The sequence below is a fragment of the Sminthopsis crassicaudata genome, chromosome X (genome assembly GCF_048593235.1).
Source record: "Sminthopsis crassicaudata isolate SCR6 chromosome X, ASM4859323v1, whole genome shotgun sequence".
Lineage (NCBI taxonomy): Eukaryota > Metazoa > Chordata > Mammalia > Dasyuromorphia > Dasyuridae > Sminthopsis > Sminthopsis crassicaudata.
Window position 1 is genome coordinate 51179155 of NC_133623.1, and position 17810 is coordinate 51196964.

The window sequence follows — 17810 nt, forward strand, 5'->3', positions numbered from 1 at the left end:
ATGGCAAATGCCGTGGAGCAGCCTTCGGGATTATCCTGCTGATGGCCGTCCACCCCGCCCGCAGCCCCCCAGCTGCCAAGAGAGAAGCTCACCAGACTGGCTCCGGGTCCGGCTACTCAAGACTACAGGAATGAAATCACGGAAATTGTTCTTTGCTTTCTTCTCCAAATAGCCTGTGGGAAGGGTTGGAGATACCACTTGAACAGAAAGGAAGATACACAATGAATGTCAACAGAGCCCAAGCCCCAAATAAAAAGCATATGAATAATAACATTTATAATAACAACAACAATAATAACAATATTTATAATAATAACAATATTTATAATAATAAGATGCTCCCATTTAAAGCACGACCTCATTCAAGGGGAGCACTGTTTTAATCTCAATTTTACTCACAAGTAAACTGAGGCTTGGAGAGGGAGTAGAACGAATAGAGCCAGGACTCGAACCCGACTCCCCATAGCCAACTCCCATGGACTTTCTGACTAGGTGATCTCAATTCTTTCAGAATACCACAGGAGCAGAGACATGCCAAGGTTAAGACCTACCTTCTTCGTGTCCATCTCCTTTTCGGATTCCTGTCAGTTGGGACTGGGATTTGGCGGACTTCTGTCGCTTGTGCTTGATTCGTATGCCATTGTGCTCTTTGCCTGAGGTCTTGCAGGCTTTCTTGCTGGACTCGTGGGAATCTCCTCGATGCTGATGCTTCTTCCACTACAAACACACAAAAAGAGACGTCCCTCTAGTCAGGCTAGCTGCCAAAAGACCACGCCTTCCCTTGGAGGGGAAACATTCAATTCCAACTAATTCAATAATCATTGTTCATGTCACTCTCCTGCTCGAGGATCTTCAGTGGCTCCCTATCACCTCTAGGATTAAAATATCAAACTCAGCCTGGAATTCTGAGCTCTTCATAGTTTGACTACGACCTATCTTTCTCATCTTGTTTTGCTTAGCTTTAAATATATATATATATATATATATGGATTATGGATGTGCATTACTTACCATCTAAGGAAGGGGGTGGGGGAAAGAAGGGAGAAAAAACTTTGGAACACAAGGTTTGCTAAGGTGACTGTTTAAAGCTATCTATCACATATTTTGAAAATAAAAAAGTTTAAAATATACATCTATATATAAATATAATTATATAAAATGTGTATATATAATTATATAAAACATATAATATAATAACTATTACATATGTATAATTAAGCAAAAAAGAGTCTCTGGTTAGTCACATCCAACATATATAAATATATATGTGTGTGTGTGTGTATATATACATATATACATATATATATATATATATATATATATATATATATATATATATATAATTCTGTACATATGATTCTGTACCCTGAGTCCACACATTTCTTACCTTTTAAGGACTTTTAACTTTAGTCAAACGGGCCTGTTATAGAATCACAGGAAAGGAAGGAGCACCTATGTGCCAGATCCTATGCTAAGCTCTTTTCAAATATTGTCTCATTTGAAACAACAACTCTGGGAGGTTAAGCATTTTTAAAATTCTACTGAATTTTAAAACTTCTTTTTAATAATAGCTTTTCATTTTCAAAATACATAGAATTTTCAACATTCACCCTTGCAAAAGTCTGTGTTTCAAATTTTTTCTCTCCCTTCCTCCCCTCTTCTTCCCCTAGACAAGTGCTATTATCATCAAACCCATTTTACAGATGAGGAAACTGAGGCAGACAGAGGCCATTTACCCAGGATCACGTAAGCAGAAAGTATCTGAGGTCATACTCATCATTCCTTATATAGGAGAGTCCACCTCTGTGCTTCTTTAACTGGATGTGTACCTCTCCAACCCCTGGCTAGAATGTGCTCTTTCCTCCTCTTGCAAGGAGCAGGTAAGGAGATCCTCTCCTATGAAACCCCTTTTTTTCTGATTTCTCTAAATTATCAGGGTTCTCTACCTCCTCAAATAACTCTGAATTTCTTAACCTTTGAACCTGTTACATTCTCTAAAAGAAGAGAAACTCCCAGAAGGCTGTGCCTCAGTACAGTGACTGGCACACAGTAGGTGCTTAAAGGATGCTTGCTGAATTTAAGAGGATTATTATTGAAGTTGGCCATGTTGGACTCTGGGAACCTGAGCAACAATAACAGAAGCTCTCTGCCCAGAATAGCTTTATCAAGGAAGTACTATAGACATTTGCCCCATTTTACAGAGGAGGAAACAGAAGACAACAAAATGACTGGCTAAAGAACCAAGAAGTAGCAGAGCCAGAATTTGAATCTGGGTCTCGTGGACGTCCCAAGTACAGCCTTTTCCTATACTCTGATACTTCAGAATGTAGCATAGATCTTGTGCTCTAGGGGTTTACAAAATGGCGGAAAGACACACTGAGAAATAGCAGACACAAAGGGGAGTAGGGGAGACCTGGGCCAAATGCCATGAGAACTCTGTCTTGATTTTTTTTTTCCTGAGGCAATTGGGGTTAAGTGACTTGCCCAGGGTTACACAGCCAGGAAATGTTAAGTGTCTGAGGCCAAATTTGAACTCAGGTCCTTCAGACTCCAGGGCTGGTACTCTATCCACTGTGCCCCCTAGTTGTTCCCCTAATTGTCTTGCAAAAAAAATTTTAAGAAGAAGAAACAGAAGAAACAGCAGCAACATAAAGTCAGTCGGGGATATTTGCCAGAAATGCCTATATCTATTAGTAAGAAAAAAAAAAAAAACTTTGAAAATGACAACTGGCTAGACTTGAAATGGAAAATGCCACCCACATCCAGAAAGAATTATGGAGACTGAATATGGATCAAAGCATGGTATTTTCACCTTTTTTGGTTGTTTGTTTTTTTCTTTCTCATGGTTTTTTCCCTTTTGCTCTGATTTTTCTTATTCAACATGACAAATATAGAAATATGTTTAAAAGGATTGTACATGCATCAGATTGTTTGCTGTCTTAGGGAAGGAAGAGGTAAAGGAGGGAGGGAGAAAATTTTGGAACACAAGTCTTACAAAACCAAATGTTGAAAACTATCTTGACATGTATTTGGAAAAATAAAATACTATTGAAAAATTTTTTTAAAAAATTGCTTTTTTTCCTTTCTTATTTTTTCCCCTTTTTAATCTGATTTTCCCTGTGCAGCATAAGTGTAGAAATATGTAAAGAAGAATTGCACGTGTTTAACATATATTGGATTACTTGGGGAGAAGGTGGAGGGAAGGGAGGGAGAAAAAGTTGGACCACATGGCTTTACAAGGGTGAATGTTGAAAACTATCTTGCATGGATTTGGAAAATAAAACGCTATTATTAAAAAAATAATAAGATAAACTCAATGCTCACCTGGAAAAATTGGAAAAAAAAATTAAAAAACAAATAAACAAAAAGAAAGAAAATGACAAGTAGCCCTGGAGAGGAGCCAACACACCTGCCCTTCTTTACAAAGGTGAGGGCCTGTGGATGCACAACAATGTGTACCTCCTGTTCTAGCTCTCCTGAGGCATAGCTAGTTTTGGTAACTTGTCCTTTGTCCCTCTTTTTTATTCTTTGTCATAAAAGATCTCTCGGCAGGAAGGGGTAGATTGGAATGAAGATGATGCTAAAAACAGGAAACCTTAGTGAACGTGATCTACCCTGGCAGGAGAGAGAGGGTTAAATGCACGAGTTCATTTTTTCCCCTGCATTCCATGTCCAGATCAGAGGGCATAAAGGCATCTTACTTGCTGGTTGGCCAGCACAGGCTGGTTCTGCACAGGTACAGGGCCGGGCCTGGCAGAAGTCAGGTTGAGGAAACATTTCCCAAGGCCTGAGCTTGGGGGTGGGGGTACCCATGGGGACAGGAGAACAGAGGCATCAACCCTGGCACATTTCCAGGAGTCTTCCAGGCAAAGACAGGAAAACGACTCAGATGAAAGTGAATACCAATTCATTTTACCCCCAGAATCTCTACCTGGGAGCCCTGGGGCTTTTAAGAGGTTACCCAATCCAGCCCAGAGACAGGTAGGCCAAAGTCACCCAACTAGTCAGTAGCGGACTTGGGGTTAGAATCTTGGCTTTTGATACACTTTCTACAACATTATGGCTACCCCCCTTCCTTCTTGCCCTTATTCCAACGCCCACAGAATCTGTGACAGAAAAATAGGATTTCTGAGAAACAAGCAAGATGGGGAAATGCTGCTAGAAGTTAGAAGAACATAAATTTCTCAAGGACAGGGACCGTTCTGCCTTTTTCTTTGCCCCACCGTGCCTAACACACAATGGTAGATACAGAAGAAATGCTTTCTGATTAACTAGTTGTCCTGGATAGAGTTAAGAGACAAGCTGTAAAAATGAGTGAATGTTCATCAACTGGGGAATGGCTGCATAAGTCACAGTCCATGAAAGTAATGGAATATTATTATTCTATAAAAATGATGAATGAGCTGATTTTAGAAAAGTTTGGGAAAATTTACATGAACTGCTGCTGAATGAACTGAGCAGAACCAGGAAAACATTGTATACAGCAACAAGAAGACCGGGTGACTTGCCTCTTCTCAGCAATTCAATGATATAAGACAATTCCAATAAACTTTTTTTGTTTTAAACAGTATTTTATTTTTCCAAATATATGTAAAGATAGTTTTCAACGTTCAATTTTTTTTTTGGTGTTCTATTTCTATGCCAATGATCTATTTATTTTCTCTCTCTCTTTTTTTAATTGATAGATTCTAATTTTCAACATATATGCGAAGTGTTGAACATATATTGGATTACTTGCCATCTAGGGGCAGGGGTGGGGGAAGATAGGGAAAAAATTGGAGCACAGGGTTTTGCAAGAGTGAATGTTGAAAACTATACATATGATTTGAAAAAAAAAAAAGCTTTAAAAATATATATATGCAAAGATAGCCATGTTGTGTAAGAAATCAGACCAAAAGAGGAAAAAAATAAGAAAAAACAAACAAAAATATGAAAATATCTCTCTGGATATAGATGGCATTTTCCATCCAAACTTTATTAGAAAATGCCAGTTGCAACCAAAGAGAGAATTAGGGAGACCGAATGCAGATTGAAGCATGCTATTTCCACCTTTTTTTCTTGTGGGCTTTTTTTTGTGTTTGTTTTGTTTTTTTGCTCATGCTTTTTCCCTTTTGTTCTGATTTTCCTCTCTCAACATGGCTCATATGAAAATATGTTGAAAAAAATGAAGGTACATGTATAACCTTAAAAAACTAAATAAATTAAAATTTTTTAAAAAGAGAGAGAAAGATAAGTTGTTAAAAATTAAAAATTCAAGGTGAGAGACATCTTGTGATTATCATTTAGAACATTTCTGATTTCAGGACCCCCTCTGACACCTGGCTGCATGATCTTGGGCAACTCACTTCACTGAAGTTGAGTTTCCTCCTCTAAGATCCCTTCCTGTTTTAGAACTTGGATCCTAAGACCTGAAATGGCCATGTGGCTTTCCCTGCTGCACTGTGGGTCTGAGTCCCTACTCTGCTCCAAATACAGCAAGCAATTTGTTACAGATTAAATACGTGCAGTCCTTTTAAGCATGTTTCCACGTTTGTCATGTTGTATAAGAAAATCAGACCAAAAGGGAAAAAAACATGTAAGAAAAAAACAACCAAAAAATCCGACACATATAAAAACAAAACAAAACAAAAAAGGAAAACAAACAAACAAAAAAACAACCAAAAAGATGAAAATATTATGTGTTCATGCACATTCAGTCTCCATAATTCTCTCTCTGGATGCAGATGGCATTTTCCATCCAAACTTTATCGGAAAATCCCAGTTACATCCACAGAGAGAATTTTGGAGACCGAAAACAGATTAAAATGTGCTATTTTCACCTTTTTTTCTTGTGGGGTTTTTTTGTGTTTGTTTTGTTTTTTGCTCATGGTTTTTCTCTTTTGTTCTGATTTTTCATGGATTGTATGAAAATGTTTTTAAAAAAATGAAGGTACATGTATAACCTTAAAAAACTAAAGAAATTTTTTAAAAAGAGAGAAAGATAAGTTGTTAAAAATTAAAAATTCAGGGTGAGAGACATCTTGTGACTATCATTTAGAACATTTCTGATTTTTATCCAAGAGAGATGGTATATAGCACAGGGATTAGAGACTCACTCTCTGAATTAGAAAGGACCCCCTCTGACACCTGGCTGCATGATCTTGGGCAACTCACTTCACTGAAGTTGAGTTTCCTCCTCTAAGATCCCTTCCTGTTTTAGAACTTGGATCCTAAGACCTGAAATGGCCATGTGGCTTTCCCTGCTGCCCTGTGGGTCTGAGTCCCTACTCTGCTCCAAATACAGCAAGCAATTTGATACAGATTAAATATGTGGAGTCCTTTTAAGCATATTTCCACTTTTGTCGTGTTATACAAGAAAATCAGACTAAAAGGGAAAAAAAAAAGCACATAAGAAAACAAGCAAAAAAACCCCACACATATAAAAACAAACAAAAAGATGAAAATATTATGCATTGATCCACATTCAGTCTCCATAATTCTCTCTGGATGCAGATGGCATTTTCCATCCAAACTTTATTAGAAAATGCCAGTTCATCCAAAGAGAGAATTATGGAGACTGAATGCAGATTGAAATGTGCTATTTTCACCCTTTTTTCTTGTGGGCTTTTTTTGTGTTTGTTTTGTTTTTTGCTCATGGCTTTTCTCTTTTGTTCTGATTTTTCTCAACACGGCTCATATGAAAATACGTTTAAAAATGAATATACATGTATATTCTTTTTTGTTGTTGTTGTTATAACTTTTTATTGACAGAACATATGCCTGGGTAATTTTTTACATTGTCCCTTGCACTCACTTCTATTCCGACTTTTACCTTCCCTCCTTCCACCCCCTCCCCTAGATGGCAGGCAGTCTTATATAAATATGTACATGTATAACCTTAAAAAACTAAATTTTTTAAAAAGAGAGAGAGAAAGATAAGTTGTTAAAAATTTAAAACTCAGGGCAAGAGACATCTTGTGCCTATCATTTATAACATTTCTGATTTTGGCCAAGAAAGGTGGTCTATAGCACAGGGGTTAGAGACTTGCTCTCTGAATTAGAAAGGACCCCCCTCTGACACCCGGCTGCATGATCTTGGGCACTGAAGTTGAGTTTCCTCCTCTAAGATCCCTTCCTGTTTTAGAACTTGGATCTTAAGACCTGAAATGGCCATGTGGCTTTCCCTGCTGCCCTGTGGGTCTGAGTCCCTACTCTGCTCCAAATACAGCAAGCAATTTGTTACAGATTAAATATGTGCAGTCCTTTTAAGCATGTTTCCACTTTTGTCATGTTATACAAGAAAATCAGAACAAAAGGGGGAAAAAAAACACATTAAAAAAACAAGCAAAAAAACCCCACAAATATAAAAACAAAACAAAACAAAAAAGAAAAACAAACAAAAAAGCAACCAAAAAGATGAAAATATTATGCATTGATACACATCCAGTCTCCATAATCCATAATTAGATGGCATTTTCCATCTAAACTTTACTGGAAAATGCCAGTTGCAATCAAAGAGAGAATTATGGAGACTGAATGCAGATTGAAATATGTTATTTTCACCTTTTTTTCTTGTGTGTTTGTGTGTGTGTGTGTGTGTGTGTGTATTTGTTTTATTTTTTGCTCATGGTTTTTCTCTTTTGTTCTGATTTCTCTCTCTCAGCATGGCTTATATGAAAATATGTTTAAAAAATGAATGTACATGTATAACCCTAAAAAACTAACTAAATAAAATTTTTTAAAAAGAGAGAAAAAGATAAGCTGTTAAAAATTTAAAATTCAGGGCAAGAGACATTTTGTGACTATCATTTAGAACATTTCTGATTGTTGGTCAAGAGAGGTAGTATATAGCACAGGGGTTAGAGACTCGCTCTCTGAATTAGAAAGGACCCTCCTCTGACACCTGGCTGCATGATCTTGGGCAACTCACTTCACTGAAGTTTAATTTCCTCTTCTAAGATCCTTTCCTGTCTTAGAACTTGGATCCTAAGACTTGAAATGGCCATGTGGCCTTTCCTGCTACACTGTGGGTCTACTCTGCCACTTCCTAGTTGTATTGTGCTGGGCTAGTCCCATTAAAATGTAAGCCCTCTGAAAGCAGGGGTCTTACTTTTAACTTGAGCCGGCCTGGACCTAGTACAGTGCTGAGTGCGTGTATATTGAGTGTTTGGTTTCCTGCCTTCTTAACAACAGTTTAGATCTAGGGCCTACGTGCCTGAGGGCAGCTCTTGTACAGTATGAAGGCAGCATGGAGATCTCCAAGGAGGCCATGTGTTTGGCCTTCTTTGGATCAATGCTCCCTGGTCCCCTTCCAAAGAAAGAACCAAAGTTGCCAAAGCATAGGAGCACCCGTAAAGACTGAACCCAAAGCTTCTGGCCAAATGCTATTCCAGGTGTGGGCCCTGAGAGAGGCTGGCTAGGAGGAACTCCCAAATATGGGCCCCTTCCCCCACTCCTCCCCACCCCCCTCACGCCGGTCCCATCAGGCCCTTGGACAGGCCATCTCCAGAAAAGGGAATCCCAAAGGGAAAGGTGGGGAACGGAAAGGCTTCTCTGGAGAAGGCCTGCATCTGAGATCTGTGAGCAAGAGACTTCCTTCTCACAGTGAAGCCTCCTTCTTCCCTCCATTTGGAAAGCCAGGCCAGCAATTTTGGCCAAAAACCCCTCGGGAAGAGGGATGGGGGTCCCTTCGCTACCTGAGGCGAGCCCCCACTTTAATCAAAGGGCACTAGGGAGGAAAGAGAGGACCCATTGCTACCTGAGGTGACCCTCCAATCCCCTTAGTTATTTCTCTCACCCTGTAATTCTCTTCTCCCTTCTTCCTTGTTCTGCTTCCTGGGTGCCCCATAGGACAAGATGAACCCCAAACGATAGCCCCCTTCTGGCTTTTGGGCGTAGAGAATCTCCCTTCCTGGAGCCTCACATGGTATTAGCTTTTGGGAGTCCCTTGCTTGCTATGCAGTGAAAAGGGGACTAGATCCAAATCCCAAGGCCACATGGTGCTAGTCAAGGCCTTTTGCTTCTCCAAGCCTCCTTTTCCTCAACAAAAAAAAATGGGTAGAAGGAGGGTTTGGACATCAGAAGACAGAGCGATCCCTCCCACCCCAAGGCCAGCCGCTGTGGGGCAGCCACCTTACCCACCTTGTGTCTGTGGGGACTCCGGCCTCTCGATTTGCCAGCAGGTGCATCTTCCTCCATGCTCCTGGTACACTTCGCTCTCTTGGAGGACACCTTGGCGCCACCCTCAGGGTGCCACTTATTCTTGCATGAGAAAATGTTGCAACTTTCTTGTCTGTGCTGACTCTGCCCCCCCTTGGCTCGAGTGTTGCCCCCAAGGAAGCTGTCAGCCTGAAAGCACTGATTCAGAGAGAACAGCATGTTCTCATTTTTCACCCAGCTGAGGTCCCCGTCACTTTTCCGTCGCGTTCCCAGGCCCAGGCCCCTCTTGGTCCCTTGTACATCAGCTTTAGCCTTGAGTTCCTTCAGGTGGCCTTCGTGAGGTAGCAAAGACATCTCAGACAATTTTTGGAAACCCTGAGAAGGGGGCAAGGCCAGATCAGGAGCCAGGTAGGTGGCCAGCACCTTGTTCTTCGGTTTGCCGTCTGCCGCCGGCTTCAGGGCGCAGGAGCTGTGGGGGTCCTCCGGACTGGAAGGGGGGTCGGGACTCAGCTGACTCCCCAAATCCTCCAGCCCATGGTCCTGGGGGGCAGCCCCAGCTTTAGCCTTCAGCCCTCTCACCTCTCCGATACTGCTGGGCTGGAGAGACATGGGTAGGCTGCCAGCCTGGGGACCCAAGATCAAGATGGTAGGGTTAACCTGCTCCTCACAGGGCTGGCCGGGGGGCTGGCAGCTATTGCTCTTCAGGATGGCTTCCTGCCCCTCTGGGAAGGGCCCGCCGGGTCTAGGCTGGCCCTCAGCGACCCCCTGGGCGGCCTCGCCGGGGCTGGCCGATGGTACCAGGGAGAATTCCCCGGCGATGCCGGCCGGCTTGATGGGTACCCCCTGATGTGCAGCCAGTTGCCCGGGGCCGGGGATGCCGATCGAAAAGAGTGAAGATGGGTGATAGGGTGACCAACCGACGGGCAAGACCTGGGCCGTGGTGGGCTTCCCGTTGATCGAACACCTTGAGTAGATGCTCCCCTGCCCAGTGGGCTTCCAGAATGGCATTTCCTTAGATGGGCAGGTAGGCACCCCGGGGGCGATCCGAGCCGGCGTCGACCGCCTGACTGGGTTCTCGGCTGCCGCGGTCTGGTTACCCTTCTTGCCACAGGCGGAGCTGGGGTTCTTGGGCGCTCCCTGATCGACGATGGAGATAGGCTCCTGTTTGGGCAGGTGCCGGGGGTCTCGAACGATGCCCAGGCTGGCATCTTTGTTCAGCAGCAGGGAAGCGGGCACAGGATTGGCTACCCCGACGTAGGTACCGGGGATGGTGCTGATCAATGCTGTGGAGTTCTTCACCCAGGCGCTCGGGTCCCCGTTTCTCACAAAGTCGGGAAAGATGACAAACGGGGAGGCGGACCCCAGGCACGAGGTGACGTTGCTGCCAGCAGCCTGGGTCGCTCTATGGGAGCGGGACAGGACCGTGGAGAGGAAGGCCTTGCCGCTGGTGTGCACCGGCGTCAGCACCGGCATGGGTGGCGTCTTGCGCTGGCTCGGCAGTGGGAGCTTCTGGCGGTTGGACTTGGAAGAGAGGTCCAAGGGCATCTCGATGCACTCAGGAGGGGAGACCATCTCTCGTTCCAGCTGCGGCGGGGACTTGAGAGGGGAAAAGGCAGCCGAAGCTCCTTCCGCGTGATGCTCTGCACCGGCCGGAGTCTTGGAGGGATGTCCCGGGGTGGAACTTCCGCTGGCGGCCGCCAGGGAAGGCTGGGGGGGTGGCGGCAGAATCTTGGCAGCAGGGGCGGGTAGAGGCACGTCCCCTGGAGGAGCGGGGCCACCATCAGGCACGGGCTGGCCACTATTTCCACTGGATGGAGAGGAGCAGGGAAGTCCATTTACCTCCAGGGAGACCAGCTTGGAATCTGAAGTCAGTGGGCGGGCCACAGAGAAAGCACATGGGTAAGAACGGAGCTCAGGAGAGGCCAGAACACCTGGCAGACACCTCTCCTGCAAATATGAGGGCAGCACTGGCAGTGTGAGCGTGGAGGACACCCCTAACGGAGCAGGGATCGTGGCCACACTGAGAGGCTGCCCACAACTCTGGGGAGGGATGTATACTAGCGGTTGGCTCGGGGTCAGGACTGCCCCGGGCTGAAAGGACAGGGGTACCTTCTGCATGGCTGGGGCCTGAGTGGCAGGGAAACACACTCGATTGAGGCTGAAGGGGGCCGAGATGGGCGCCGAGGTGGGAATGGGTGCCAGCGCGGGCTTGGTCTGGGGGCCGGGGGTGGGGGCCGGGGTGAACACAGGCGCAGGTGTTGGGGTCGCAGCAGGAGTGGCGGCCGCAAAGGCGGTAATGAGAGTGGGAGGAGCGGCGGGGAGCGTGGCCGGGGATGGGGCCGGAGTAGGGAGAGGTGGGACCGGGCCGGTGGCCGGAATGGGAGCCAGAACTAAAGCTGGGAGGGACAGAGGGGCCGGTGCAGGAATGGAGGCCGGAGCAGCAAGAGAGATGGGGATGGGAGCCGGAGCCAGGGTCGGGGCCGGAGCCAACGGAGGGGAAGCGTCAGAGGCCGAGAGGTTGACCGACGCAGGAACGGCAAGGGGAACTGAGAGAGAGGCCGAAAGGGGCACGGGGCCGGGGCCAGAAACAGGGATGGGCAAAGGACTGACGTCGGCAGTGACCAAAGGCAAGGCCCCCTCCATGGTAGCGCCGATGCCCAGCGTTGCCAAAATGCAAGTGTTCTTCTGGGCCCCGGGGTGCTGGTGATCCACTGCCTTAAGCCCAGCCAGGGGACAGGTGGCCAGCTTGTCCATGTGGGCTTCAGCTTGGCTGCCGTCCGGCTCCGGGTCGTCAGGGGGGGAAGGCTTGTCGAGCCCTTGGCCATCGTCTGGCTTGGTTAATGGGGTAAAAATACCGTCGGGCCCGGGAGGGGCCATCTTCGGCTCGGTGCTGGGTTGCTGCTCCCCTGCCTTGTGTCCGAGTTTCTCCTTGGCGCAATTAGCCGCATCCGCCCCTTGGGCATCGCCGCCACCGCCGCCACCTGCCGTGTGCTCCACCTGCAGAGACAGCAGAGGAAGCATCTGAAATAACACCTTCTACATCCCTCCTACTCTGAAGCTTTGGAGATACCCGCTCGTCCAAAGCTTCCAAATCCCCCCAGAAATAAGCTAGCTGGGACCCTTCAGAAAGAACAGAGGTGCTGGGGATGAAATGGGGAAAGAAGGGGAGAAGGGGAGGAAGAGAGGAAGAAGCCCACCAGAACTCAGTCTGTCCAGCCTGCAGCATGGGATCATAGGAGAGGAGAGCTAGTCCAGATGCTGCCCAAGGTCATAGTCTCAGAGCTGAAATTTGAAAATAGGGCTGCCGGCTCCCACCCAGTGCTCTTAACACAATGGCCACCATCAATCTCGGCACAGATCCACTTTCAGGCGCTTTCTCCTTTGAGAGGAGGTCTGGGTGGCAGTGGGGTGGCGATCACAGGAGTCAACATCGGGAGGGACCTTGAAGGTCCAAAGACAGGTCATCCCAGCAGATCGATGGCGGAGACGAGACGTGAATCGGCTCCAGACCTAACATTCGATCCCCTTCTGATGACTCCTCTGCTCTGCAGAGCCCCATCCGGCACCACTATCTTCCCGGGGCCTGTGGTGCCATGATGCTCCCCAAGACAGATTTCAGCAGACGGTTAAGGGGGGAGCATCACAGGATCTGGGTTCAAATCATGTCTCTGGCACATGATCCTAGGCAAGCCACCTCCCCTCCTTTAGCTATGCTTCCCCATCAGTGAAATGAGGAGGCTGGACCCAACAGTGGCCACCATGGCCCCAGCAGGCTTGAAACCTGGGCTTCTCTGACTTTATGAGGGAGATACAAAAAGCCACGAACACCGTGGGACACGCTTCCCCCAGCATCCTCAGCAGCCTGTCTCTTTTACCTTGGAAAAGCTGCTACTGACACAAAACTCCTGGGGTCCGAAGCCTTGGCAGCCAGCTGCCCGGCACTCCTCATCAGAAAGAGACGTTCTCCTGGCAGAGGGGAGACACAGAGACAAGGGCGTGAGACCTGGAGGCAGCTCAAAGGCCACCTCTGGCCGTCTTCCTGACACACAGCATCGGCACCATCCAAGCTCACAAAACATTTCGTTCAGTAGCCACCACACGAGGAGAAAAGAAGTAAATTATCGCTCTCCGGCTTGGCGTCTCATCCTCTCCTTGATGGAGAGCTTCATGAGGTCGGGGGACGTGGTTATCTAAACTTCCTATCTCCTCCCAGAAGACTTTAATTAATGTTTGTTGTTGTATCATCCCACTTTCATGTTGCTGCCTCCCTCCCCTACCCAGGCCCCCTCCAAGCCTCTCCGGCTCCCTCTCCCCATAGCTCCAGGGCAACAAAGGTTGAATCTGGGGAATCCTGGGCCCTGGAGGTTAGCTCTGCCTGTGGCCAACAAACGCTTCCAAACATCCAGCTGGACTTTGTTTGACACAGCAAACATGCCCCTAAAAGAGCTGCGTGCAAACGGAGGTTTTGGAAGCCGAATCCCCTTTGGAAGTGCATTCTAGAAGGATGCAAAGGGAATCCCGTTCGGTAGCCTCTCGGGAAGCAAATAACACCTCCTCATTTATCAGGAGTTTGAAAGGAACAGTTCTTCTCTCTACTGGGTTGACTCAGTCAGCGAGATCCCCATGGGTGGCCCTTTCGAACGGGTACAGTGAGGGGGAAACAGTCCCCCGGGGGTCACCGGTCGCCCCACGTGAGGGCCGGGAGACCAAACCATCCGCCCCGGATCCCCAGCACATCAAGAGGGCACAGAAAAGGAAAGCAGTGGGCCCGAAACGTGTGGGGTGAGAGCACCAACTCCCACATCCACACACAGAATCGAGGCCCGGTGGAAAGACGTAATGGTATCAGGTCTATTGTCCCTGACTTTTTTTTTCCCCAATGAGGATTAGGTGGGGTGTCGGGAAATTACTGTAGTGTACAAAACAAAAGCCAAGAACAGCCTGTCTGTCTCAGAAGAAAACGTGGCGAGTGGGGAAGCAGAAAAGCCGGGGAAAGACAGCCGTCATCGGGGGGTGGGGGGTGGGGGGCTCCGGCACCTCCCCGAATTGCCTGGATTCGTGGAGGCTTCTGGGGAAGCAAGGGAAGAAAGGTGGCTGCCTGCCCTCTGACTCCGAAGCCAGCTCTCCCAGACCAACAGCCCTCCAGTCCAGGGGAAGTCTGGACTTCTCCATAAAAGCGTTGCGATCGAGGGACGCCCAATAATCCTGTCCTCACCCTTTGAAAAGGGGGACAATTTGTTATCTCCCCCCCCATAAAACTTGGGGCAGCGCAAGCAAAATGGACCTGGGGGGAGGGGGAGAAGGGGCAAGGAGCCCTTCGGAAAGGGACATCACTCAAAGCCCTTCCCCATCTTTCCAGGGCAGTACAATGACAGAACCAATGGAAAGAAGCAAGGGCCCTTTAAAAGGCGGATAGAATGTCGGAAGTGGGCGTGTCCCCCAGCTATCGAAACTGACACAGAGAGCAGGAAGGTTGGAAGGGGGTGGAAGGGCTGTGGATCCAGTTGGGGGAACTGCGCAAGGTGGGGAGGGGGAGGAAACCCACTTTCAACTCCTGAGAGACCAGAAAAGCCAGGCCCACACCTAGGCCGGGAGTAGGTGGGTGGGCACAAGTCTCAGCTTGAATCTGCCAGGGATGGGGTTTTGGGGGGAAGGGGAGTAGGGAGGTCGATCTAAGGGGTCCCCTCTGCTCACACCCCCTCCACTTACAGGGACAGGGAAATTGGAGGGAGAAGGGATCCGGGATCACACCCGGGTGAACAGACAAAAGCCCCAGCCCGGAAGGGGAGACGAGAGCCGGATCCCATCCCCTGCTTTTCCGTGCGCATGAACGGCCCCCCCTCCATCCCCTCCTGACCCTGCAAGAAATTGTCCCTGGAAATAGATATCCTTCCCTAGGAGCAGCTGCAAAATCTTCCCTGAACAAACTCCAGCAAAGCTTCCACCAGCTCCGACCCGAGCCTTCCCCTCGGTCAGGCTACATTTTCTCGTGAAAAATGACAGGGCCACGAGGAAAAATGAATGGACAGAGAAATGTGGGAAGCTTATAGGGTGTGATTGAGGGGGGACCCTGTGATTTCCCTGCCCCCCCCCCGGGGATCTCAGTTTTCTCTTGTCAAATGGGGGTGGGAGCAAGAAAGGGGAATCCGATCTGGGCAGCTTGGGGCAGAGCAGATGGTATGGACGCTGACCTTGGGGCCAAGAATCAATCCCTGAGTTTGGATTCTGCCTCAGACACTGCCATTTCTCTGTGCCTCAGTTTCCTCCTGTACAAAATGAGGGGGCTGGGCTCCGTGGCCTATAAGATCCTTTCCTGCTCAAAATCTGGAATGCTATGACTCAAAGAGCTCAAAGGACATTCTAGTAGGGAAGCATTATCTCGCCGAGTTTTATAGGGCCAAAGAATTCAGTTACTAAATACAGGAAGATTGAAATGGGGCAATCAGCTCCAGCCCGGCTTGGACCGTGACTTGGATATGACCACGTGCAGCAAAGGGGACAGAAGTGACAGGGCTTCCAAGGTCACTGCAAAGCCATCGGCTGAATCGGGCCATTTATTCCTTAGCCTAAGGGATACCCTCTAAAAGACGGGACTAATGTTCATGTCAACCAGCACACAGAGGTGTCCCACGGAAGGGGCCCGGACCTCAGTACAGTTAGGCTATCGCTATTTAGTAAAAAGCTTCTAGATACCATACAGGGATCACATCTCGGACAATGGGAAGGCCACTGGGGAATCAGAGGACTTGGCTTCAAATCCCAGTCCAGCCACTCATGTCTGCGTGACCCTTCACCACCTCTGGTCTCAATTTCCTCATCTATAAAATGATCAAGACTGATCAGATGAACCTCAGACCTGGAGGTCTGAATCGACAATTTGATGATCCCAAGAATTTGACTACAGGATCAAATGGGACTTCACAGGACCTACCCTTTCGTTTTATAGAGGAAACTGAGTCACAGAGAGCTTAAATAACACAGGATCCTAGCTCGACAGCAGGAAGGCATCTCAGAGACTATCCAGGCCAAGCCCCTCATCTTACAGAAGGAGAAACTGAGGCACAGGGCAGGGAAAGAACTTGCCCAAAGTCATGTGGGTAGTGACAATGATTTATCTGAAGCCAGATCCCACAACTCCCGATTTCACGTTCCTTGCACTGCATCCCCTGGGGTATATTAGAAAGTGAGCCAGATTGGGGAGCAGAAGACTTTCACAGTTTACTGCAAAGAATGTTGGATTAAGATGCAAAAGATCAGGGTTCAAGCCCTCGTTCTCCCTCTTACTATTTATTTAAGGTTGGCAAGTCATCTCCTTCCTTAAGTGTCAGTGCCTTCATCTAGAAAACAAGGAGGCTGGAGGGGATGGCCCGAAAGGCCCCTTCCAGCTCTATAATCTATAACACTATGATTCTAAAGATCTGCTTTACAACCTAAATAAGACAATGGCAAAGTTTCCTTTGGCCTTTCCGGCCCTTCCAGGCAGCCCGAGCGTTTCCCCTACAGCAGCAGCAGGCTCAGAACTCACAAAGCACGAGCAGAGGCAAACAGGAGTTTTGAGCACAGAAGCAGTGAGGGGTCAGATGCTCCTTTTCTTCCAGGACTGACTTCAGAATTGGCTCCCATGCCTCTGGACATTGCCTCGAGTCCCGTAAATAAAGCTGAAAGAGCCTGAACTTCCCTTTCCCTCCAACTGTGAAGTCTACCCAGCCAAAGGTCCCTTGCTGACACAGCAGCCGGGAGCTCCCCAGGGAGCATCAAGAGGGAGACAAGTGCATTCTTGGCCAGGGCCAGGCCTAGCTTACTGTACCCCCCCCCATCCACACACCAACACTACACTCACACCCCGGGCTGCCTCTCCCTCTCAGGGCTGGGAGGTCGGGCGGAATATCCCACAACCCCCCCACCCCCCAACTTCTCAGAAGGCACTGAGCCACCTTACCTCTCTTCGTTGATACCACACATGCGAATGCGGTCAGTACTGGTCCAGTTGTGCACCCCACTATAGAGCGGTGCTGTAGAGATCATGACAGCCCTTCACCACCAAGATACCTACAAGGTCCAAACAAATGCAGGATAGCGTTACGTGGATGATGGAGCAAGGTGCTGAACAGCAGCTGCGGCGGACTTCTCGGAGAGGGAGCAAAGGGATGGGGGACAGAAGGCCCGGGTCTCTGCTCAATTTGCTGGCATCGGCCACATGCCTTCCAGTAAGCCCCTTCCCCTCCCCGGGTCTCGATTCCCTCTCCTGCAAAAAGGAAACTGCTAATAAAACAACTTCTAAGGCCTTATCCAAGCTGGGGAAACGTCTTGTTCCTAGAGGTTCCAGAATATCCACACCACGGGGCAGAAGAGGCAACAGGTCTCCTCGCGGCAGAAGACCAAGAAGTCTAATAGCACGGGAGAACTGGGCGTTGGGCAAACTCAGAGGTTTCAAGATCAAAAAGTACTGCCGCATCCCATAGCGGGGGGCCTAAGGGCTATAGTAAGTAAGGAGAGAAAAATCCTTCCTGTCCAAAGCAGATGGGAGGTGAACAATAAAAAGCAAGATTCCTAAGCCACCGCAGGTTGCATAGAATACAACCAGCGAGCTGGTTCTCCGAAGTTCTAGAGTCCCATCGGTGAGGTAAAAAATGGGGACAGGGATGAAATACAAATCAGCGCGTGTTGTGAAC

At 47.9% G+C, this 17810-nt stretch overlaps 1 protein-coding gene across 6 annotated transcripts in view; it reads right to left on the reverse strand.

Annotated features, from left to right (window-relative positions):
* BCORL1 (BCL6 corepressor like 1) overlaps positions 1–17810 on the reverse strand; it is a 66357-nt gene that overhangs the window by 27138 nt on the left and 21409 nt on the right. For 4 of the 6 annotated variants that reach the window (XM_074278520.1, XM_074278518.1, XM_074278522.1 and 1 more), the window contains 5 exons: positions 17078–17187; positions 13014–13104; positions 9121–12135; positions 552–717; positions 93–197 (listed from right to left, as the gene is read on the reverse strand). In XM_074278520.1, coding sequence (XP_074134621.1) covers positions 93–197; positions 552–717; positions 9121–12135; positions 13014–13104; positions 17078–17163 — 3463 coding nt within the window. In that variant the 5' untranslated portion in view covers positions 17164–17187. The remainder of the gene's footprint in view (positions 1–92; positions 198–551; positions 718–9120; positions 12136–13013; positions 13105–17077; positions 17188–17810) is intronic. The other 2 variants (XM_074278521.1, XM_074278523.1) reach the window with 1 other exon arrangement.